The 25,835-nt window shown below is 45.8% G+C and overlaps 1 protein-coding gene across 2 annotated transcripts in view; it reads right to left on the reverse strand.

Annotated features, from left to right (window-relative positions):
* Positions 1 to 25,835, reverse strand: part of MINDY4 (MINDY lysine 48 deubiquitinase 4) — a 680,820-nt gene that overhangs the window by 354,931 nt on the left and 300,054 nt on the right. For both annotated transcript variants that reach the window (XM_069211042.1, XM_069211041.1), the window contains exon 6: positions 5,830 to 5,876. In XM_069211042.1, the coding sequence (XP_069067143.1) occupies positions 5,830 to 5,876 (47 nt within the window). The remainder of the gene's footprint in view (positions 1 to 5,829; positions 5,877 to 25,835) is intronic.

The raw sequence follows: 25,835 nt of genomic DNA on the forward strand, positions 1-25,835 counted from the left end.
CCAAAGCAATGCTGATAAGGCAGAAAGATAGCCCTTGAGAATCCCCAACGCAGAACCCTGCTGGGAAAGGGAAAGTATGAAGAGAAGAATATTAGAAAGAGAAGCAGAAAGAGGATCAATAGATCTTTCTGTACAATAATATACAAAGCGTTTCCAACAGCAGGCATATACCATTTTAGTGGAGGGACGCCTGGCTGGCAAAATAACTTTACAGACTTCAGGAGGGAGGTCAAAAGCCATCAACTGCTGCTGCTCAATCTCCACACATGAAGGTGCAGAGTTGACAAGTTCGGGTGGAAAACCCTCCCCTGCGACAGAAGATCCTCTCGAAGGGGCAGCCTGATCAGAGGACTGATGCTCATTTTGAGAATCTCGGGATACCAGGCTCTCCTTGCCCATTCCGGTGGCACTAGGATGACTTGGGCCTGGTTGTTCTTGATCTTCTTGAGAACTCTGCGCAGGAGTAGTATGGGCAGAAAAGTGTACAGGAGGCCTGAACTCAACTTGCGATGAAAAGCGTCGCCGAGCGATTGCCACCTTGAAAACTCCAATGCACAATACTGCTGACATTGCACGTTCTATGTGGAGGCAAACAGATCTAACCAAGGCTCTCCCCATGCTGAAAGAGTCCTTGTGCCGGATGGAGATACCATTCGTGATCTGCTAGGCATCGACGGCTGAGTTTGTCAGCCCTGGCATTCAGAGAACCTGTCAACTGTTGAACCACCAGGGTCATGCCCTAATGTTCCAGCCACAGCCTCCTGACAAAGTGTCCACGACCCCACACCGCCCTGCTTGTTGCAGTACCACATTGCCGTGGTGTTGTCCATGAACACCTGCACTATCTTCCCTTTCACAACAGGAAGAAATACTTTCAATGCCAGTCAGATCGCACGGAGCTCCAGCAAGTTGATATGGAGTCCGGATTCCGTTGGAGACCTGAGGCCTCTGATCTCCACCTCTTCCAGATGGCTGCCCCATCCCAGAAGTGACGCATCTGTCACTACTGTAAGATCTGACTGGGAAAGGGAGAGGAGTCTGCCTCTGACCCAATCACAGGTCACTAACCACCACTTCAGGTCTTTTGCAGTTCCCTCGAGATCTGAACCATGTCAGCAATATTTCCCTGATGCTGTGTCCACTGGAACTTCAGGTCCCATTGCAGAGCCCTCATATGCCATCTGGTATGTTTGATTAACAGGATGCAGGACGCCATGAGTCCTAACAGCCTCAGAGTATTTCTCACCGAAATCCAGGACAGAGGCCGAAACATCTGTATCATTACCTGAATATCCTGGACTCGCTGCTTGGGGGATAAACCCGAACCTGCACTGTGTCCAGAACAGCCCCTTTGAAAGGGAGCTTCTGAGAGGGAGTCAGGTGTGACTTTGGCACGTTTATTCTGAACCCCAGCGAATGCAGGAGGTGCGCAGTAGTCTGAAGGTGGGCGACGAGAGCCTGCGGCATAGCAGCCTTCAATGGACAGTCGTCGAGGTAGGGGAAGACTGAAATCCCTAACCTGCGCAGATGAGCTGCCACCACCGCCGTCACCTTGGGCACTGGTGAGACCGAAGGGGAGCACGGTAAACTGAAAGTGCTCATGGCCCACCTTGAACCGCAAGTAACGCCTGTGGCGGGCAGGATGGGATGTGAAAATACACACCCTACAATTCCAACGCTACCATCCAGTCTCATTGGTCAAGAGCAGACAAGACCTGAGCAACAGTGAGCGTCTTGAATTTCTCCTTTTTGAGGAAATGATTGACGTCCCTTAAATCCAAGATAGGGAGAAGACCCTTGTTCTTTTTTAAAATCATAAAGTAGAAGGAAAAGCAACCACTGACTACTTCTGACATTGGGACCCTTTCTAAGGCTCCCTTGGCCAATAGAGCCATAACTTCCTCCCGGAGCAAGATTAAATGATCCTCCATCAGCTGTTCTTTCAATGGAAGGATTGAGGGAGGGACAGACTGGAAGGGGAGGGAATAGCCTTTCCGTATGATCTGCAAGGCTCATTTGTCCGATGTTATGGACCGCCAGTGAGGGAGATGAAATCAAATCCTCCCTTCAACTAGACAAGCATGGTCTTGCAGAACCATACTAGGAGGGCTTGGGCGTTGTGGAAGAGGAGGGCTGGGTGGTGGCCGACCTCTGGCTAGACCCTCTGGGTCTGAAGGTATCACAACCTCATCCTCCCACTGGATGCTGTGAAGCTGGAGGACAGTGGCTGACCTGTGGTTGGCGTGGTACCCCGCCCCTCCCGAAGCCTTTAAAGGGGCGATAGGCAGACTGCCAGCTATCGGGCACCGAGAGGCCCAAGGATCTGGCCGTGGTTCGAGAGTCCTTGAACTGCTCAAGTGCAGAGTCTGCCTTCTCTTCAAAAAGGCGTGAGCCATCGAAGGGCATGTCCATCAGATTTGCCTGGACATCCCCCGAAAAGCCAGTGGTACGCAGCCAGGCGTGGCGACAAAGAGCCACTGTCAAGGAAATTGCCCTGCTCACAAGTCGGTTGTGTCCAAACCACACTGAATGGTAAACTTGGCTGCATTTCTCACATCCTTGACAGCTTGAGTGAGAGTGTCCCGTAAACGGGGTAGCACCTGTGCCACCAAATCCCATAAAGTATGGGAAAAAACGGCCAAATAGGCAGGAGGTGTTTACGGACCTCAATGCCAGGCTGGAAGAAGAAAACATCTTGTTCCCAAGAGTATCCAGCCTCTTGGTTTCCCTATGTGAGGGAGTGGAAGGGAAGGCACCATGGGAAGTGGAGGCTTGGACCACCAAGCTCTCCGGGGTGGGGTGTTGGGTGAGGAAACTAGGGTTTGTAGGAGCTGGTCCATGGGCGACAGCCAATTGTCCTATTTATAGGAGCCCCTGTGCTGGGTTTGGCCCACGTCCCCAGCAGGACATCAGTAAGGGCTTTATTAAAGGGTAACATCAGCTCCCAAGTAGCAACCCCCGGCTGAAGTACCTCTGTCAGGATGTTAGACCTGGCCGGCACTGTAGGCAACTCCAGGTCCAAGACCTCAGCCACTCTACGCACCACCATGGTGTATGATGCTCCAACCCTCCGTAGCCACAGAAGGAGGTGAGGGCATACCAGTATCCAGTCCGCTGGCTTCCCCTAGTCCCTCATACCAGTCCTGCTCCTCTAATTTATATTTGAAATGATCCTCAGACACCTCCCATTCCTCACCTGTGCCTGGCTGATAAAAATAAGTGTCAGGCACTGACTTGGGCCGAGTTAGCGCCGTTGAAGTTGGAATCAGCATCGTGCGACGTTGTTCCGGCTCCGGATCATCTGTAATGAGGATGGGCTCCCACCACTGGTGGGCGCCAGCGGTGGGGGGAGCATCGTCATCAGACCGGCACCAGAGGAGTCCTACTCTGTGGAACTGGTGCCGGTCTGGATCAGATATCGGATCCTGGGGTCCCCAACGGTGCCGAAGCCGACGGCGTCAAACCTAATGGAGCCCTGCTGTCCCCGCGGAGTCCAAAGACCCACCCACATGGGCAGTCAGCTCAAAAACAAGGCGCATGGTTTTGTAGAAGTCTTTAATTTGAGCAGGGGTGCTCCGGCTCCCGGATAAGGCAGGAGACGTGAAGTTGGCCCTGGCATCGGCTCCGCGGAACCGTGCTCGGAACGTCGATGTTCCTGTGACGCCTCGTCGGCCCGATGGTCGTAGCAAAGTCGAAGTCCACTTGGACTTCTTCTTCTTGTGCCTCTTCCTCGAGTCCCCGAGGCCCTCGAGTGGGAAGAAGAGGATTTGGGGCTCCTGAGCAGTCCCGCGACCTCCTCCTTGAGCGGGACCGTGACCTCCTAGGAGTCGCGCCGACCAAAGTCAACTTTGGGGCCACCATGAGCTTTAGAGACCGCTCTCTCAAAGCCTTTGGGGCCATGGCCCGGCAGTCGGAGCACGACTTCGAGTCATGGTCCCTGTCGAGGCACCAGAGACATACCTGGTGGGGGTCCGTCACTGACATTGCGCGATGGCTTAAACCTCGTCCTTCCTAGATGACATACCTCGCACAGGCATGAAAAAATCTTCCACACGGTTGACAAAGACTTGCCAAAAAAGGCAGGGGTAGCTCGATCCCGGACCTGGGCTTAACCAGCACGGAAGGAAAAGAACTAACATACGTGTGCCGGGGTGGTGCCTTTATAGACGACCGTGATGTCATAGACGGCTCCAACGATGCTGATGAAGCCACGTGGAGCCAGAAGACGCATGCAGATCTGAAAAATGCCACCCGACGGCACGCACAGGGTATTGCTCAGCAAAAAGATTCCGGAATCGAAGCTGACACCAGGGAATTCAAAGGTAAGGAATCTGCAGATAGAAGTCTATCAGATTATAATAGCAGTAGAAAACAGTGTTCATGCTTCTCTTCTGCATATCGTGGGAGTGGGTATTTACTATTGTGTGAAGTGTGGGTATGTGGGGGGATAGAGGAGCTAGGAGGTTTTAGCCTCAGAGGCTATGAAATAGCTCGAGTCACTGGATTACTTCTAGTTTGCCATTGAGTTTGTAGGAGGAACTCTCATGACCTGCACCAATATGGAGTTCAATCAGCCATTCTCTGCAAGTCTGCAGGGATGGCTGTCGTGAGTGCTGGAGAATGTGATGGCTGCTTTCTGAGGATTGAGGGGCTTCTTGTGTAGAGAAGCTATGGTTGGCATCTGAACAAAAGATGATGTGCTGTTATACAAATCATAATGTACGACACTTTAAGAAAGTACAATAGAATGGTAACACTTCTTAAGCAAGTCCTCACATGCACAGATTTGAGACAGGGAAAGAATGAGGGGGAAATGTGGTACTGATTGCCGCTAATCATCATTACTCTGATTTTCTATCCCTTATCGAAGTCCTTCCAACCAATTGGCCCTTCTACATGATGGTTTCCTGTATTTTAAGTGGAGTGAAGTGTGCAACCAAAATCAGGTGGAAATGAAGGAAATCTTAGCTTTTAACTACACTCCCCGAAAAACAAGTGGCTTTATTTTAGAGCTTTAGGATTTTATCAATAGGGCACCTGCCAAGCAACGCAGACTCACCTTACAGAGAACGATAAAGAGGAAGGAATAATAAGGGAAATGCAGATGACGAATAACTAAATCGTAGTATTCTACAACAGTGGTTCCCAACCTTTTGACTTCTGTGGACCCCCATTTTATCAATACTGGAGCCCGGGGACCCCCACTGAATCATTATTGGAACACGGGGACCCCCGAGGAATCATTACTGATAGCTGGGACCTAATATTATTAAATTATTTTAAGCAGCCGCGGAACCCCTGAGGAGGCTTCGCGGACCCCCAGGGGTCCCCGGCCCACAGGTTGGAAACCACTGTTCTACAACATAGGCATCGCAATCCAGACGCTAAACTAGGGTACAACACCATGGGAAAGATGCTGCAGAGATAATGCAGCTGACAGGGAGTCCCAAAACGGATATACTGCTCCCATAGTAAGCCACGAATGCTTAACGAGGGAGTAAAAGAGGAATGCCTCGTCTGAGTGTGTATGTGCGTTTAACGGGTTGCTTATAAATCATAAGGGTTTGCATTGTATTGCATTTGATGCATTAGAAAGAAGTCTGAATTAATCAAACAACACAGGATGCAAACAGGTGATTTTGGATGCAATGTTGTATCAAGTTAACCTGCTGTAGATGAAACAAGAACAGTACACCTTGGTATACCAAATCACTCTTGTTCGCCCGACACCTGAATCTCCTATCATACATTTCATAATCGTACATTTTTTTATTTACCACGTAATTTTAGAACGTTAAAGAAAGCTCCCCATTCATACAAAACACATACCTAGCTTGATGTCCTCTTTCCGTCTGTCATTTGAAATAGATGTCACTCTAAACCAAAGAAGAAAATCAATATTCAATACTGCGTTAACATCACTGTTCAAACAGAAAGGATAACGTGTGTGGCATTCCTGAGACTGCAATTTAAACATCAAAAAACGTGTAGGCGAGGAAAAAGAATACAACGTATACAAACAATATGGAACAATATCACAAAGATCACTTGGGTGTGTACTATTGTTTATTTCTTCTTTAATCAAAATACTGAAATATGAAACAAATGCTAATTGTCAACAGACACATTGCATTTAAAAGAGTGTCCTTCAGATACACACAGCAGCCATGCACAACATCTCAATGTTGGGGATTAAAAAGGCATTCGAGTCCTCTCATTTACATACTGTTGAGCGCTTTCATAGTTTCTTGAGCGAAAGGTAAATGTATCAATGCCCATTGCTTCTAGTACTAGATGGAAGCGTGCCCCTTCTGTCTATCGGGATCTATAGATTTCAATACAGATCCAAGATCTCCTTAGTAGTAACAACTGATTTTCAGGAACAGAGGTAGTGAAATGAAAACATCTCGTCCACATACTGTAAATAATATTTCACATTTCATATGCTGGTGAGTGGTCGTATGACAGAGTAACACTCTAACTGCAGGCATCACCCACATCAATGGTCTAACAGAATAATACTATACCAAACTCTCTCACCTGTGATGTAAGCAAAACAGCACATGACACAGCTCTTTCAGACAATCGTGCAATGCATCTAAGGCAATGGGAATTCAAATCGAAAAGCGCCAATGCAAAACTGAAAACTATATATCATCACCCAAGGAATACACATTTTTGCAAATATTACGACTCCTGTGTCCATGTGTTTATCAGCTGGGCTTAAGGACTATGTACTAGCTAAATATTTCCATAGTAACACCTGAAGAATCCATATTAGTCATTTATACATGTATAAACAGCTTTACCTGTTTGTTGGCCAGAACTATTGTTTCAAATATACATACAGTTGGTTTAGAGGTCAGTCCATTGCTCATGATTAGATGGGTGTGTTGTCTATCTCAGTTGTCTCCTTATGATTCATTGACTTCTTTCAATAGTTTTACGGCTACCCCAACCAGGAGGAGATAAGTCAAGCACTATTCTGATTTGTGATTTGTATACTTCCACCACTGACATTGCTTGCCTTCAGGGAACTACATTTTTCTTTCCCTTTAAGCACTCCATGGAAGTGTGTTTTCTTGCTCACTCTCCCATGTTTGGCTTCTCCATCATCATGCCCTCTGCCTACCCATGCTCCCTGTATTGTTCTCTGTACTCCTTCTCCAGTTCATCCTCCATGTTGATTCTGCTGCCCCCATCCATAGCTTTCCTTGCTTCATTACGGCACCCTGCAAGTATGTCAGGCACCAAGCAACAGATGTATTCACAAATTACAAATGCATCCAAAGAAGATTGCCACTGATGAGCGCCCATCAACCATGTCCATCTTTGAACTGGCTTGTTCAAATATTACAGATGTATTGAAAGATAGCCACCATAAATACATCCACAGCCGCTACATAACAAAGAATAGGTGCTAGTAAAGCCAATAGGTTTCAGTGCAGAGATATGCTGATTTAACCAATGCTTGTTCTTTAGTTGCTGTTCAATCACGAGTGGTGGATTTTAGGATGCCCGTGAAAGGAAAATTGCTGCGACCTGATGACAGGACAACAGCCAGATCACTGGCAAGGCTACCAGGTGAGTTTCACCTTCTCCAGAGGGAACACAATTAAAAAGGAGGAATGGAGTGACATAGTCAAAGAAATTGTGAGTATTGCTTTTTAAAGAAATTAAACTGGTCACAAGAACATCGTTGCAGCCAGTGAGCTCCTTTTTGACCTGAGACTACATGGTACCCCATGCTCCTTGTGAACTCGCCGGCAGATACTGAATGAGTCAAAGGATAATTCAAATGAGGAATTGGGCTACTAAAATCTGTTTACAAATAGCTAGTACTCATTTTAGCATAACGACCCAGGTAAATTCTATCAGTGTGAATGCAAGTTATACAAAAAAATTTGAGACAAAAGGTGAGGAAGATCTCAACAAATATAATAATATCTTATTAGAAGATGACATTGTTAAGTAGTAAAACACAGTTTATTTATCCTGATCACTTGTGCTAATAAACACATTTTTAGATTATGACTATAAATTCATGCTTGAATTCTCATGACGAACAGGACAGCCACGAAAAAACCTGTAAAGTGTAAACTCAAAGAAAGCTGGCTGGTAGCCCAGGTGTTGCAGAGCAACAATGACTCTAATGGCCTCAAAGGCTGGGATCAGAAAAGCAGAAGTGACGGGTGCGGCCAGCAAGATGGCCAACTAGTAGTGTTTTCCGTTGGCACCGTCGGCCTGAAAGATATCCATCACTAATCCTGCCATTGATCTGACAAAAGCTGTCCCCGGCACCCTGCTCAGACACTGGCAGGAGCAGGGGGTCCATTTTTGGCCCCATCGAGGAACTGGGAGCGTTGTAGTGATCGGCTCTGAAGACACGGCAGCTCTGACGCCCATTAAAATGGCGGCAGCCGGCTGGTGAGTCCTTCCACTGGCCAGGACTGTACGTCGAGATGGAGTGGCTGCAGCATGATCGGCGTAGTCTGATGATCCAAAGGCAGACTTTGCCTTGCTCCCTTTCACCTACCTCACATTGCTCCTGGTGCAACGACGGGTGAGCTACTGTCCTGACTGGCCTTTGGGAAGCACTAGAGGAGGAACTGTGCTGCGGTCCTAACAGCGGGAGGCGGCACAGAATTGTAGAACCCGCACCAGCAGCCGAACAGGTGAAGCTCCCCGGGGCAAAATGGTGCGGAGACCCCCGCTCAACTCACCCGCTGTACTGCACTTCTCTTGAGGTGGCAAAGGATTTCTTAATCTGGGAGGAGCAGCAGGCAGGCCTCGGGGGTCAGCAGGGAGCTGAATCGGCAGGCAGGTAGGGCCCCCTTGGGAGGTGCAGAGGGGAGACCCCTTGCTGGACTCACCCACCATGTTGTTCATTTCTTGAAGCAGTGGCTGGAGGCCCCGAGTGAGTGAAGCTGTGTGTTGCACAAGCAGCAACCAGGACAACAAACAAGGGGGAAAACAAACATGTAACGTACAGACATAATTTGTAGGACGGCAGCTCAACCGGGTGGCCGGAGTGATCCCCCTACCTCTTTGGTTTCTCCTCCCTCTACCCTCCTTTTTTCCAGCAGAGTACAGTTGGACTGATGGGACCAAGAGGTATTAAGAGATCCTTACTTAGAGGCATGGTACAGCTACATTGCGCTAGCGGCCAATACCAGACTGGTTAGCATTTGTTAGAACTTCAGCAGTGAAAGAGGGGTAAGCCTGCCCGACCTTCACAACCCAGCCTAGGAGAGGGGCCCTGCAAGCTGACTTTCTGCTCTGAGTGGTCCCAGGGCGATGGCCAAAGATAAAGAGCCTAGGCTCCCAAGACAGGGGAAAATGGGCCAGTATACCAAAGTAGTGCCCCCATACCCCCCTTTGACCCTCCCCGCGGAGCCAGAGGGGCAGAGTTGCACAATATGCTTGACAACGCAGCACTGCTCTTAGTGATGCAGTCCTCCTGATAAATACTGGAGGGGAGGATAGGAGAGGTGCGATCCGATTTGTCTCTCCTGAGACAGGACCTACGCAATGTGCCTGAGAGGGCACAGCAGCAGAGACCAGGATCGCGGAACCGAAATATGCGGTCCAGCAGTTCCAGAAAGATGTGGCGGTGTGTGGGCCGTGGCCAAGGATGTGGTCTGGAGGCTGGAAGATGCTGAAAATCACACACAATGCAATAACCTACACTTTGTGGTCTTCCCAGAGGGGGTAGAGGGCACCATCATGGGTTCATTTCTGGATTGGTCACTGAAAGCGACCCTCCGTCCTGAACATTTCTCCCCATGCTTTATAACTGAATGGGTGCACGGGGCACTGGGCAGGAAGTCATCCCCCCCCTTCCCCCGGCCTCTCCACAGCCTGTGATTGTGAGATTCTTACATTTTCTCAGCCGCAACATGATTCTACAGGAAGTATGGCACCAAGGTCAAGTCCGCCACAAGAACTCAAAACACCTGGTATTCATAGATTACACACAAGTAGTCTAAAAGCAGCACTGTACCTTTGACTCTGTGAACACAAAGCTGGGGCCCTACAGAGCAATATATGCTGTTATTTCCAGCGAAGTTTAAAGTCCGCTACCAGGGAAACTCGCTCTTTTTCCATTCGCAGGAGGAGGTCTGGGCAAGGCTGGAGGACCGCCAATGACTGACGATATGGGAGGGGGAGCGGCTGGGCCTGTGCCCCCCTCCGGGGGAGGAGGCTAAGACAAAGGACATACCTCCAGAGGAGGAGGCTAGGCCAAAGGACAAACTGTCGGTGAGGAGGAGAAGGGGCCGAGTTGCAGCACGGGTAGCACCTGCCAGAGGTGCTGCACAATAGGAGACTGGGGGCATCATCCAACACTGAAGGGGATTTAGGTCTGGCATCTAAAAGGCCCAGAAAGCACAGACCTCTGGGGGACCTATCCCCTGGCTCCACGAACGGGGAATGGACGCTGGGTTTGGATAGAGTTCATCCGCTTGCTGAAGTGATTGCTATCCTGGAACACAAACACAAACCAGCAAGACAGTGAGACCCAGTCCCAGACCCAGGGGGACACCACCGCTGAGATGGCAACTTAGACCAGAGCCAAAGAGGACAGGGAAGACTTGTCTTTATGCACCCAGCACTCTCAGGAGGAATTGAGAGGGAACATTTGAAGTCTGAGTATTGATATTGTTGGGGTTTGAGTATTAAGGAGGGTGGTGGGCTACACATCTCTCATACTCCCCTTGCGGTTGCGCTGGAGGGAAGTAGGGGTGAGGTGAGGGGTAGTTTGGGGTTGTTCTTTTTTTATTACCACTGTTTATGGAACGGAGACACTGATAAGATGGCTTATCTGCAGCCCCAGAGGGAGACACAACCGTACATACAGTTCAACACCTTTACAATATGGCAGTGCCCAGACCCCTAGGGGATACAAGCCTCACTGTCCTGACATGGAAAGTCAATGGCCTGGGTAACAAAGTCAAGCGATCCCCTATTAGCGCAACATATAAAATAGCTGCAACTCGACATGGTCTTCCTCCAGAAGACACATCTACAGGGGACACACTGTCCATTCCTGGGGTGGTTGGCCTACACCATCCAAGCTCACACAGGTTACACCTCAGGATCAAGAGGAGCAGCCATACTCTTCAAGAGGACTCCCAATTTCACGTTTCCAAAACATGGACTGACCCCAATGGTAGATTTGTGGGGGTGGAGGGCCACTGGGGACAGAGTGAGATGACCATATTGAGAGTGTATTCCTTGCCTAGATTATAAACATCCAGCTTGGTCAAGATCATTGACATACTCCTTGAGGTGACATCTTCATTCCACATACTAGGTGATAACTTTAACAATGTTATGGCCACAAATCTTGACCGCTCTGGGACCCCTGTTCAACCCCCCCCCCCCAGGGCACGGCATTGGGGCACTTTGCTGACACATTTGTTGCGACACAAACCCCCAGTTGATAGATGGTACTCATACTTTTCAGGGGCCTACAAGGTCTATTCTAGGCTGTTCTACATGTTTGCTTCTGGGAAGAGGTTGGGGAAATCACACAGACAGAATATATGGCAAGAAGACTGTCAGACCATTCACCATTGTTAGTGTGGATGAGGCGGTTGCGGAGACGGGGGACAACTGGGTGGAAGTTGGATGTGAGGGATCTGAAAGGCTGGGAGGTTGTCTGGGGACTCAGGGTAGACACTGAGTTATACTTCACTGAAAATGAGGGAACCGTTTCATCTAGAGTGGCATTGCGGGAGGCATACAAGACCATGCTCTGTGATAGGATGCAAAACGTGATCTCGGAGTAGAAGAGAAGGGAGGTAGCAGAACTTGAAGATCTGGAGAACCAGATTCTACAATGAAAGGGGCGCCAGGGTTCACAACGGACTCCCATATTCTTAGGCAGACAGCTGCTAAACAAACTGAATATCAGGATCTGGCACAGGATAAGGCAAGAAAACAAATGATGGCCACATAGCACTGCTTGTATGAAACAGGGGACAAAGTGAGCAAGCTCCTAGAGTGGCTGAGTAGTGGGGAAATGGAGGCTCGCTGGGTGAGAACCATTATCAACCAGACAGGGGATTCCAGCAACACCGATGAGCATATTGCAGAGGAATTTGCCCGTTCTTACAAATAATTCCACAGAGCCCGACCCCTCCATGCTTCTGTCAGTACTGAGCAGTGCCTGGGCGATGTACCCACCCTGGTACTAGACACAGAATCCCGAGAGGCCCTGGAGGAAGATTTCATGCTGAGTGAGGTTCAGACGGCTATTTCAAAACTAAGGCCAGGCAAGTCACCAGGGCCTATGGCATCCCGGCCAAGTTTTATACATGGCATACTGGACAACTGGGGCCCCGTCTACTGAATTTGTTCCTAGAGGTAGGAGAGCAGGGGAATCTACCCTCGTATCTCAGAAGACCCACTGTTACAGTAATCACAGGGAGCGATACGAGTTATAGCACCTGATTTTGTTGCTGAAGATCGAGGTCAACATCCTGGCCGCAATTTTAGCTACAAAGCTCTTGTAGGTCATCACACCCTTAATTCATAAGGAATAATCGGGATTCATGCCCGGCAAGTACATCTTGCATCGCACACATAATTGGCTGGCACAAGTAAAGGACCGACAGACTCCACATGTAATTCTCTCATTAGACACCGAAAAGGCATTCAATGGGGTACAAGAACCCTTTCTCAAACAGACACTGCAGATGTTTGGGTTCCTCCTCATCTATAGGAAGTGGGTGGCAGTGCTGTACTGTGATCCAGTAGCAGCTGTAAAAGTGAATTAGGTGTTGTCATCCGATATTCCAATTGAGGGATGACCAGACAGGTCTACACCCTGTCCCCGCTTCTATCTGCACTCAGAGACAAGTCCCTGGCATGCACAGTGAGAGCACATCCCGGGCTCAAGGAGTTCGGCATATCCCAGCTGCAGACAATGTAGAGGAGGAAATATGGCTCTATGCAATCAATATCCTTTTATATATTACAGAGCCAACAACCACGATCCTGACGCTCTTCCAAATCTTTGATAATTATGGGGCGCACTCTAGCTATAGGATTAACTGGAACAAGTCAATACTAAATCAGCCACAAGGGCAGGTAGACCTGTCAATCCTCCTGCAGAGACTGGAGTTACCCTCAGGTGGTTTTAAATACCTGGGGATCTTTGTGATAAAAACAAAGAGGAATGGGTCTCCGCAGAAATCTGGAGAAAGTGGTATCCAATTTTCAAGCTAGAAGGTGGAGGGAGCTGCCCCTCTTTCTATTGGGATGGGAGGCCCTCTTCAAGATGATCACGCTCCCTAAGCTGCTCTACATTTTCAGAACACGTATTACCACATCCCACAAGAGGTATTTACCAGACTAGAGGAGGAAGTGAGGCCCTGATTTGGAATGGGGACATTGCAGGGTGTTGCTTAAAACATTGGAGTGCAACCCTTACAACGGTTGGGGAATAGCCCTCCCTGATATCGAGCCATACTACTGTGCAGCCCACTTAATTAACATTAACGGTTGGATTTTTCCACCCCGAGATCACTCCACCTTTAGACTGGAGAGGACTATCCTTGCACCGCAATCATACTTACATTACCTTTACGGTGGGAAGGGGGCCCAATGGTTGCCACCAGCAATCCAAGTACCCCTGGCGGCCTTGATAAAGGCTACAAAAACGATTAGTTGGGAACGCAGAATCACTAAGCCAACACCCCTTTGGACAGGAACATGGCTTGGTGAACTTGGGAAACTCCGCGGGTTTAGGGCATGGGAACTAACTGGCATCTCCACAGTGGGATATATATTGGAGAATGGAAATGTTATGCCCTTCTCCTCTTTTCGGTGGGATTACCAACTGTACCCAAACCAATTTTTAAAATATGCACACCTGTGGCACGCCGTCAGACCGAGGGACTGACAGGAATGAGATCCCAGAATATAACCCCTAGAAGGGAGGTTAGTTATGCCAGAGATGGGAAAAGGAGCCATTTTCCTCACATACAAAAGGTTAAATAATAATACGCCAGACACCCTGGGTCTACTTAGAGGAAGATGGGTGTGAGATGCGGTCGACTTAGAGAACATAGGGCGCTGATGCATTCTAGAGAATTGGCCATAAAGTCTCAACTGTGGTTGATACACTCAAAAATACTACATAGAGGATATTACGTTTTCCACAGGTTATATCGCATGGGGAAGGCCACTACCCTGACTTGTGTGCGCTGCAATGAGGACATAGGGGACTTTCTAAATACATTGTGGGGGTGCCCCCTCATACAGACATATTTTTCAGTGATAATTCAAGAACTCAATGCTATATTAGAGGTTACTCTCCCACATGATCTGAAATATGTCCTGCTAGGGATCCCCAATGAGGTAGACGCCCCAGGCCTTAAGCTTCCATTTAGTGCCTGGTGGTTGCCAAGATAAAAGTGTCCAGTTTATGGGAGGCACCAAAAGTACCAAACATCCAAGAATGTAGGTGGAGGATGAATCTCTATATAGTGGGGGAGTAAGCCATCAGCCGCAGCAGGGGTTTCCCCCATAAGTTCAACAAGATATGGGGGTTTTGAATTGACTACTATGGAATGGGGTGTGTGGAGTGCTGTCCAGGGCCTGCTTCCAGCTCAGAGTTTACTGAGGTACATACGAAATAATGGGCAAATGGTTGTGAACTGAACGTTATTATTTTCTTATCATTGCACAATGGATGTTTCAAAAACTGTGTATGAGGATATTGGCACTGTTGGGTACTTCCTCTGAGTACGTACATACACTATTATGTATTTTCTTTTCAGTTTTTACATAAAAATAAAAAAAATATTTAAAAAAAGCAAAGCAAAAGTACAGCATCTGTCACTGATCCCTCCTATAAGTACCAGGTCACCACCCTACTGTTTGACATGTACTGAAAAGGCCTCTTGAATAGGCAATGGGAGAACCTGCTGCTACATGCTGCACTAAGTGAGCATGTAGATCTTCTGTGGACCAGCAGCGCATCTCCCAGACACTGGGGGATATAAGAAGATGATGTACATTGGCTGCACACTCCAGCCCATGTCAACAACTGTTGCATAATCGTCTCCACTCGCCGTTTGTCATTCGGAGATGACAACTGAATGAAAGAGGGTCTTGGTGTGAAAATTTGCAACAAGGTCATGTGGCAGTCTACAAGGGTAAGCACATACTGGGAGGGACGCAGGTGCTTAGACTGTATGGCGAGAATCTGATCTTAAAATGAAGGACACTAAAAGAGTGGAGTGCCTGCCTTCATCACAGACACCCTAATTTAAGGGAATGAAAGTCTCCAATTTGGGAAAAATACCACATGGGAAGAGACAGTCACCAGACAGGAACAAGCATTAACAAAGCCAATTGCCAATGATTTTTTGTCTTAGAAAGCTGCTGCGAATGTGCATGCGTCCACTGGAACCATATATGAATGGATTAGTAAAACCTAACAAAATACAATAAGAGATGGCATTGGCTGATGCATGTGAATCCACAGCAGTCATTTTTTAATACATTTCGATAGGTTTTACCAAATTCCGATCAAATGTAGCCACTCTGTATGTTTTCACATTTGTGTTGGCTATATGTATTTGTGATTTGTAAAATGAAACAAAACCCATTGAGAGATGCTGACCGCGCATGTGTGCAAATGCGTGGGAGGCCATCTTGAGCTGGTCAAATATCCATCTAAGATGGCCAAATATCAACAGCACTGCAGGTGCAAGGAAAAAAAGTTTTTACAAAAAACAACAAAAGGACTAGGAGTGGCAGAGGACACCTGCTGAGGTGGGAAATGGGAGGAAGTTAAGGGGACGGGGAAGAAGGGGACAGAACGGGAAAGGAACTAGCCCCTCCTATGGACTGCAAACAACCAAGGTATGGCATCACCAATGGAAGGATACATCATGCAATAAAAACAGTATAAGACGGAAATGCTCCTTGGTGTAACAAACACAAGAATAGGGAGGAGAGCCAATGAATCAGTAGCTTGGACGTAAGAGAGACAATAAAGCTCATTAGAAAAGAGCAAGGGGCCAACCCAAAGTTCACTCTATGTACATGATATATATTGGAAAGAGCAGATCTTCCCAACAAACAGCTAAAGCTGTCTACAGCTGCGACCTAAAAGTTACCTGTCATGAATGAGGCAATCTGCACAAAAAACAGAGATCAAACAGAGAGGCATGTTAACTTAAGTCGATACAAAGTATGTTCCCAACGGCAGATCATGCTTTGTAACTGAGGAGACAGCATGCAGAAGCCCATAGAGGGCATAAAGAGGCAGGGAACCGACCCAAAGGGGGGCGACCATCATTCACGGGGGAAGAGGGTGGTACATTAGAGCTACGGTGTATTTGTGCGCAGCCTTGCCTTAAAGAGTTATGCAAAATCAGAAATTTTAAATCTACCTGTAAGTCTCGTGAGGCCAAAACTAGGATCCCTGGGATGGATACAAACCAATATGGAGGGCTGCAAAAAATAACCTTTTGGAATGGTAAACATAGCAAATACGGTCTTACACATAAACGGATGAAAGGTTCAAAGTCACATCTGCCGTAAAGAGCACTTGTATTTCTTTTCCGATGCTCAGAATGTCTTCCACTGAAATGTACTACATAAGGTTATGAGAACGGAACACAAAAAGACTGGATTCGGATTTAAAAGTTGCTATTTACGTGCATTTAGCCTGCTTCAACTGAAGTTTTGCCACAAAAGAAATAAATCACCAACATGTAAGGATGTATACATAAGCTTTCTGAAATGTCAGACTTTGATTGATCTGTGCTGTCACATTACAGGGAACATGAACATTTCACCGAAACAATATAACATCATTAATAATTTGTCACCTATTGTAAATGGGTGTGTTCTATATACTAATGTGTAGAAAAGTCGTGTAGAATCAGTTTCCCACCAACACCCTTCCAAACCAAGATATTGTTAAAGCAACAATGCCCACTCTGCAGAACACTTTCCATTACACGAGTTTCCTTCTCTGAACGTGTGAAGTGAAATGAGTGCTACAGCAGGGCTACTTCACTTTAAAGAATCAGCAGCAGTTCCTGCCCTGCATCTTTTACCAAACCCACTGGTTTGTTTTTGTTTCATTGAAAGTCATGACTGTCATAGTGCCATGAACAATACTTTCAGGCTTTTTGTTCCTAAACCTATGCACTGACTAATATGAACCGAACAACAGGTGTACGTTTCCACGACGATGGGTGATCATGACGAAATTAAATCAGCCTTGTTGAAGTCGTGAACAATATGCGAATTTAACGTGAAAGAAAAATGTACACGAAGTCTCTGCTAATGGATATGTGTCTTTGAGTTTGAAAAAGGGATAAAAATAAGCCAGCAAGAGTTAATGTTCAAATGTCAATAACTACATTTTAGTTTTTTCAAACAAGGGTAAAAATGATGGTTTGGAAGCAAGTCCAAATCTACTTAAGGAGAAGTCCTACGTCTCCAAAAGCACCACAAGCTAAATTCATTGCAAATTTCAACACGCTCATTTTCCAGATCAAGCTACAAATCTGACATATTGACGCAGACATTCAGTGGCAATGACAGTAGATTTGACTATGTATACGTCATGCACACTAGACAAACTGTACATGGCAACAGAGGCAAAGCTAAAGACATCAATGCGAACACGTACCAATATGCACACAGACACAGGAGCGCACAGTACAACACAGAGAAATATGCCAATGCATACTGCCCAAGAAAGCACACAAGAACACACAGCTTACTTAAAAGCACTTATGAAGAATGGCTGCCTGAGGGTGGATGAATGGGCTAATGACTACATGGGTGAATAGGTGGATAACAGACGTGGGCACATCTATGGATAAACTGATGGGGTTGATGGACATACGATTTAAATTTTTAAAATCAATTCATTTATTATTGATTATGTTTATGTATTGTTGTAGTGCTACTTTCAATTGGTATATTGCTTTTCCCAAATTGGCATTCTGTTACAGTTCGTGTTGAAGAAATGTGCTTTTTTCATTTGCATTAACTTCTCACAGAAGATCAATGTGCAAGAGCAGCCTCGATTTGCTGGCTTGGCACAAAGATTAAAATCAATGGGCTGACTGGGGAATTACTAATAACGCCTACACAATATTCTCAACTGTTAATACATTATGGGGGTTATTCTAACTTTGGAGGAGGTGTTAATCCGTCCCAAAAGTGACGGATTTACCACCAGCCGTATTACGAGTCCATTATATCCTATGGAACTCGTAATACGGCTGGTGGTATATCCGTCACTTTACCGTCACTTTTGGGACGGATTAACACTCCTCCAAAGTTAGAATAACCCCCTATATTTTTTAGCAACACTGAATCCCCGATGAACCCATTGTTTTGCAACTGCTGTTCAATGAAAGAAGCAATTTGGTTTTTAGGGGGCTCCCTAGTACCAATGAACTTGTTTAATGTATAAACACACTAAACTATTGGACAATTCTATAATACACAAAAGATGGCTAATGCCATTATCTTTGTCGATTAGATACTAACAATTCCAGCAGTGGCCAGCAGGTGCAGAATATTATATCTGTAGGATGAAATCCAATTTTTAGGTTCATCTAGCTATAGAGCAAGTTCTCACAAAGTCTTCCCAAATCTTTTTATCAATGCTGATTCCCAAATCCTGGGTCAATTTGTATCTGTACAATGACATTCCCATTTATGTCATTTATTGATGAAGATAACAGCATGCATTATGTTAGAAGCATAGATAAAAATATTTGTATCACCTTTCTTCTGTCTGTCTTTAATAAATGTATTTTCAATGAAAAATATGCTTTCCAGATATCTTTAAAATGTAAGTTGATCGTCAGTGTAGCTTTTTAATTGCAACAGAAAATAGCCAGTGTATCTTCAAAATTCCCCTAACTTAAAGCAATTTTTGAGGTGAGTAAATCCATCAGTCTACTGCCTATAAGAAGTGGATTACAAAGTGTCCATCTCCGACCTTACAGCATTCTAAAAGTTTTCAAACAGATATTTCACCCTAGAAACAGCACAGAATCAAAGTAAATGCCCAGACATGTGTCACTTGATAAAATATCTGCCAAAGACAAACATCTTTGAAAGGTGTCAGCAAATACAAATACGTTTCAGCCTTTTTGGGATAAATCAGTGTAATAGCCTTAAAATGTTTTGACACTAGCTAAGCTTTGGTATTGAGGTATGGTTTCTGGATGATTACGGGAATAAAATTGTTCTAGAGCACTTTGGAGAGGATATTGGTCACATTTTACTAACCCTGACATTGAAATTGTTTGGTACTAACCACCAGTAGATCACAAGAGAATGTTTGTTTTCACTGCAAAATTAATAGTAAACGAAATCTCACAATAAAGAACATGCTGGGTTTTGATTTGACTGCTTACTTTGTATTTGGATGCATTCAATACCATAAAAAAATTAAGACGTGAAAGTCCATTTGACTGACTACACCAATGGAATGTAATTCCTGTAGGAAGGAGAAAAGTTATATTTGAGAAAAGATGTAACTAAAGAATACCTAATTGTGATCACTACACATGTAAATGGCATTCATTGTGTGGAACACTGGTGTGCAAACCATCAATCTAATGCTTGTTTTGTATACAGCTTATGGCTGAAGTACCCGTTCATGTGAATCTGTGCAGGTACATTTCTTGTGCAATCTTAACCGGCATTCTCCAGAAATAAGAAAGCTTTGGTACCCAGCCATCAGCAACTATTCTCTTTTAGGCTACAATGAGTCACACAGCCAACCATACTTTTTTTCTTTTTTTCTTATATTCTTTTCACATGATCGATCAAGGTACCTTAACTATTTAATTTCCACAAAAAGCAAAACAGATATCTAACAGTGGCAAAGCCTTCAAGAATTACCAAAAACACGTGACACACTCTGTTAACACCTATGTACTGCTAATGAGATCTAGGGAAATATAATTGCTTCCAAAAATGGATTTAGAAGGATGTAGTTTTGAATCAGTGTCAAGATTCAAAATCCCGAGACCTCTTTTGTTATTATTTAATTTAAAAAAATGAGCTGCATTGTCTTTAGTAGCAGTAAATCACATTTTGAACTTTGGATACTAAATGCGTTTTTGAAGAAATCGACACGGCCTTTCCAAAACACATAGAAAGACCATAATGCTGGAATACAGAAAGCATGTTTCCTCTACAGTTTCCTTTTTACTACAACTGTCAAAGGTCAAGAGAGAGGGGAGATCATCCACTTACTGCATACGTCTAAATGATAAACATTTTCCTTGGTTCACCAATGAGCAGCGAAAACCACACACCACAGATTTAGATTTTCCTCCGAAAAACAGTAGAACTTAAAAATTCAGCCAATGTATTGGACAGTTGTAGGAGGCTGGCCTGGCTTGTAGTGGGTACCAGAGATACTTACACCTTGTGCCAGGTCCAGTTATCCCTTATTAGTGTAGAAGAGGTGTTTCTAGCAGCTTAGGCTGATAGAAGGTAGCTATGGCAAAGCAGCTTAGGCTGAACTAGGAGACATGTAAAGCTCCTACTATACCACTGGTGTCATATGCACAATATCATAAGAAAACATAATACACAGAAGTACTAAAAATAAAAGTACTTTATTTTTATGACAATATGCCAAAAGTATCTCAGTGAGTACCTTCAGTATGAGGAGAAGATATATACACAAGATATATGTACACCAACCAAAATTATGCAGGTAATAGCAAGAAAAGTAATGCAAGCGGTGTAAAATTACAGTAGATTCCAATAGGAGCACATAGGTATAGGGGCAACACAAACCATATACTCCAAAATGGAATGCGAACCACGAATGGACCCCAAACCTATGTGAGCTTGTAGAGGGTCGCTGGGACTGTAAGGAAACAGTGAGGGTTAGAGAAATAGCCCACCCCAAGACCCTGAAAGGTAGGTGTAAAGTGCACCTACTACCCCCAGAGAGCACAGAAGTCGTGATAGGGGGTTTCTGCAGGAGGAACAAACACCAGCAATGCAACAACAGTGAATTTCCGGACCTGAGTACCTGTAAGACAAGGGGACCAAGTCCAATAGTCGCGACAGTGTCGAGAGTGGGCAGGAGCCCAGGAAATGCCAGCTGAGGGTGCAAGGAAGCTGCCACCGGATGGAAGAAGCTTGGAGTTCTGCAAGAAAGAAGAGAGCTAGGGACTTCTCCTTTGGAAGACGGATGTCCCACGTCGCGATGAAGCTTGCAGAGGTGTTCCCACGCAGAAAGACTACAAACAAGCCTTGCTAGCTGCAAGGGTCGCAGTAGAGGTTTGTAGGTGCTGCTGTGGCCCAGAAGGGACCAGGATGTCGCCACTTGAAGGAGGAAACAGAGGGGGCACCCAGCAACTCAGGGAGCCCTCACAGAAGCAGGCAGCACCCGCAGAAGTACCTGAACAGGCACTTGGAAGCAGAGTGAACCGGAGTCCACGCAAAGTCACAAAAGGGAGTCCCACGACGCCGGAGGACAACTCAGAAGGTTGTGCACTGCAGGTTAGAGTGTCAGGGACCCAGGCTTGGCTGTGCATGAAGGAAATCCTGGAAGAGTGCACAGGAGCCGGAGCAGCTGCAAATCACGCGGTACCCAGCAATTCAGTCTAGCGTGGGGAGGCAAGGACTTACCTCCACCAAACTTGGACTGAAGAGTCAATGGACTGGGGGAGTCACTTGGACAGAGTTGCTGAGTTCCAGGGACCAAGCTCGTCGTGCTGAGAGGGGACCCAGAGGACCAGTGATGCAGTCCTTTGGTGCCTGCGGTTGCAGAGGGAAGATTCCGTCAACCCACGGGAAATTTCTTCAGAGCTCCTGGTGCAGAGAGGAGGCAGGCTACCCCCAGAGCATGCACCACCTGGAAACAGTTGAGAAAGCCGGCAGGATGCGATACAAGGTTGCTAGTAGTCGTCTTGCTACTTTGTTGCGGTTTTGCAGGCGTCCTGAGCAGTCAGCGGTCGATCCTTTGCTAGAAGGTGAAGAGGGAGATGCAGAGGAACTCTGCTGAGCTCTTGCATTCGTTATCTGGTGAGATCCCCAAAGCAGAGACCCTAAAAAGCCAGGAAAGGAGGTTTGGCTACCTAGGAAGGAGGATTGGCTACCAAGAGAGGTAAGAGCCTATCAGAAGGAGCCTCTGATGTCACCTGCTGGCACTGGCCACTCAGAGAAGTCCAGTGTGCCACAAACACCTCTGTTTCCAAGATGGCAGAGGTCTGGGACACACTGGAGGAGATCTGGGCACCTCCCCTAGGAGGTGCAGGTCAGGGGAGTGGTCACTCCCCTTTCCTTTGTCCAGTTTCGTGCCAGAGCAGGGCTGGGGGATCCCTGAACCAGTGTAGACTGGCTTATGCAGAGATGGGCACCATCTGTGCCCATCAAAGCATTTCAAGAGGCTGGGGGAGGCTACTCCTCCCCAGCCTTCACACCTATTTCCAAAGGGAGAGGGTGTTACACCCTCTCTCAGACGAAGTCCTTTGTTCTGCCTTCCTGCAGTGGAGGCAGTACCCGGGTTCTGTTCTAGAGACCCAGGGGATCATGGAATTGTCCCCCCAATGCCAGAATGATCTTAGACATGTTACATGGCCATGTTCGGAGTTACCATTGTGACACTGTACATAGGTAGTGACCTATGTACAGTGCACTCGTGTAATGGTGTCCCCGCACTCACAAAGTCCGGGGAATTTGCACTGAACGATGTGGGGGCACCTTGGCTAGTGCCAGGGTGCCCACACACTAAGTAACTTTTCACCCAACCTTCACCAGGTGAAGGTTAGACAAATATGTGACTTATAAGTTACTTAAGTGCAGTGGTAAATGGCTGTGAAATAACGTGGACGTTATTTCACGCAGGCTGCAGTGGCAGGCCTTTGTAAGAATTGTCAGAGCTCCCTATGGGTGGCAAAAGAAATGCTGCAGCCCATAGGGATCTCCTGGAACCCCAATACCCTGGGTACCTCAGTACCATATACTAGGGAATTATATGGGTGTACCAGTATGCCAATGTGAATTGGTAAATTTAGTCACTAGCCTGTTAGTGACAAATTTGGAAAGCAGAGAGAGCATAACCACTGAGGTTCTGGTTAGCAGAGCCTCAGTGAGACAGTTAGGCATCACACAGGGAACACATACAGGGCACATACTTATGAGCACTGGGGCCCTGCCTGGCAGCGTCCCAGTGACACATAGACTAAAACAACATATATACAGTTAAATATATGGGGGTAACATGCCAGGCAAGATGGTACTTTCCTACAACAGTTCTTAGGTGCAGCCATCAATGTTGGCTGGGACATTTACACTTACAGATGAATGCAGGTAAAATGAGTGCTGTCCACTTCACACACGTTAATACTGAGAACTTAGCTATGTTCTCCTCTCTTACTATGATTACTCAGGCACAGAGCAATATTTTTGTCAGTTGTAGTAGGATTCAAGAGCTTGAACTAGGGAGATGTTCTACTTCGAAAGATTTGGATGACATGATATGAGCTGGATTGCTTAATAACTGTAAAGAAATACATTCAAGGATGAACATCGTTCTAAACAAAATCTGTGCTGAAAAATAATGTTCTTCTTTACATTGAGAAAAGTCTGATTACAAGTGGAATAGTGTAGGGGAGTGAAGGTGCATAGAGTGGAGTAGACAGCCTTTGCCTATGCTTGTTCTATAGTTACACTAGTATAGAAAACCATTCTTGGTGATATGTTTTATTCTTCATTATGCCTGCGAAAAATCTGACTTATGGGGATTCTCACCCCTCATCAATGTCCTACAACCAGAGGACAAGCTACAATGTCTTACATACATTCTCTTATTCTATTTGTCATACAAGTATGATGACAATCACCACAGAATTAGCTCAGTTTCTTCAGAGAGGCCAAAGCTGAAATGATCAAGGTGGATGAAATCGCTACTCACAGTACCTAAGCCAGCCATTATAAAGTAGACACCTTAGCTCATGGGCCATGGGCAACTACTCATAAGGTTGGAGCGTTGAGCCAGGGTAAAACAACAGTGCACTATGTCTGCATCTCAGTTCGTAAGTTTGTACAACGAGACCCATATCAACCTTATTTCTGCATTCCTGACAGGGAAGAAACATAACCAAAGGTAATCAGGTCTAAAATCTGACACCCGGTGGTTAGAGGGTTCTCAGTTCCCTCCTGATAATGAGATGCATTCATAGGCTATTGAGCCGATGCCTAGACTATAACTAGGTTCCTCAGTTCGAAAGTCGGGACATCAGGGTTCCCACACCTTCTGATACATAACAAGCATTGGCAAAGCCAATATGTTTTGCCTTTGTGAGATCTATTATTGCCTTTAACAATGTTTTGTTGACATGTTGCACAGCATGGCTAAAAGTAAAGAAAATAATAGCGCTATGACGCATTCAATCCTGGTGGCCTCATGATGTTTTTTCATATACTTTTTCCTTTATTTTAAGTCATGTTGCAAAGAAACATGTATAACGAAAAACATTGACAAAGCCTATAGACCACCCATAGGCAAAACCAATTGGCATTGCCAATGATTGTTTGAGGATTAGGAGCAAATCACATAATCTCCCCTTGCATAAACAAATAAAGTGTAATGTAACCGGTGCTCATGTAAAGCACCCCAACACCTTCGGGTCAAGTACTTGCTATATAAAAAATTTGCAAAAAAATGTCAAGCTGACCGCAGAAGACTATACATATTATATATAATATGGGGCGGGCTCTCTGGTTGGGAACGATCATATGACACTGATCCTTTGGGATACCGTGGGAAAAAGGAACATAAGCAATTGAGGAGTCCCACCAAAGAGTTTCTACTTCTTTTTTCTACACTGGGACATGTACACTTGCTTAATACAAACATCTACAACATTTTATAAGCCTATGCTCGTTCAAAGAATGAAACTTCTGCACGTCTCTCTTTAGCACTCTGAATCACAACAGAGAGAACTTTGTCCCCAAAGTATGCAAAGTGAGGGGTTGAGGTATCTATAAGTGTGCAATTAGGACATATTAACACACTAAACAGAAATATAAATAAAATATGTTTAAATGAGGCACAAAAGCAAACGTGAAAGCTGTGGGCCTTCTTAACAAAACGATGGTGTAAACATATCTTAGGCAAACATGTGGATGTCCGCCCCTTTGCTGAAGTAATCACAATACTGTACATGAAAACAAACAAGCCCCTTTATTTCCATGGTTCAGCTTCTTATGCACCTGTGTGAAAGTGAGCTGAGGGACGGTAGACATGAAATGCCGAAGTGAAGCGTTTCATCTGTTTTGGTTAAGTGGCTCATCTTGCCTGCTGCTGTACATTGACGCAGGCCCTGACATCATCCTTGGGCTCTCAGAAGAGTTGTGCAATGCTCAGCTTCGATCATCACTGCTGGAAAAAATGCAATTTAAAGACAAAAATCCAGATGAACCAAGCCATTTAAAAGGACCGGAGCTTTCACTTCTCGTCTTAATTCGCCCTGTGCCCAGTATTATCCAGTAACCTAGCGTTGTTTGTACACAGAAGCCATGGCAGCATGACCGGCCGCCTTAATTTATTATTATTTTATTTTTGCATTTTTTTATACAGCACTGACTCGACCCGAGTGTATTGAAGTGTTTTACACGAGCACCAGTTACATTACGCAAGGCACAAGTTTACTTTTGTTTTTTGATGTACAGGGAGATTAAGTGATTTTCCCAGAATCACAGGATATTGAGTAGATATCAGAAATCGAACCCGATTCCCAAATTTCAAAGTAGACCGCTCTGGCAGTAACACCACGTTATCTCCCCTTCGTGTAAATGCCTGT

The sequence above is a fragment of the Pleurodeles waltl genome, chromosome 10 (assembly GCF_031143425.1).
Source record: "Pleurodeles waltl isolate 20211129_DDA chromosome 10, aPleWal1.hap1.20221129, whole genome shotgun sequence".
NCBI lineage: Eukaryota > Metazoa > Chordata > Amphibia > Caudata > Salamandridae > Pleurodeles > Pleurodeles waltl.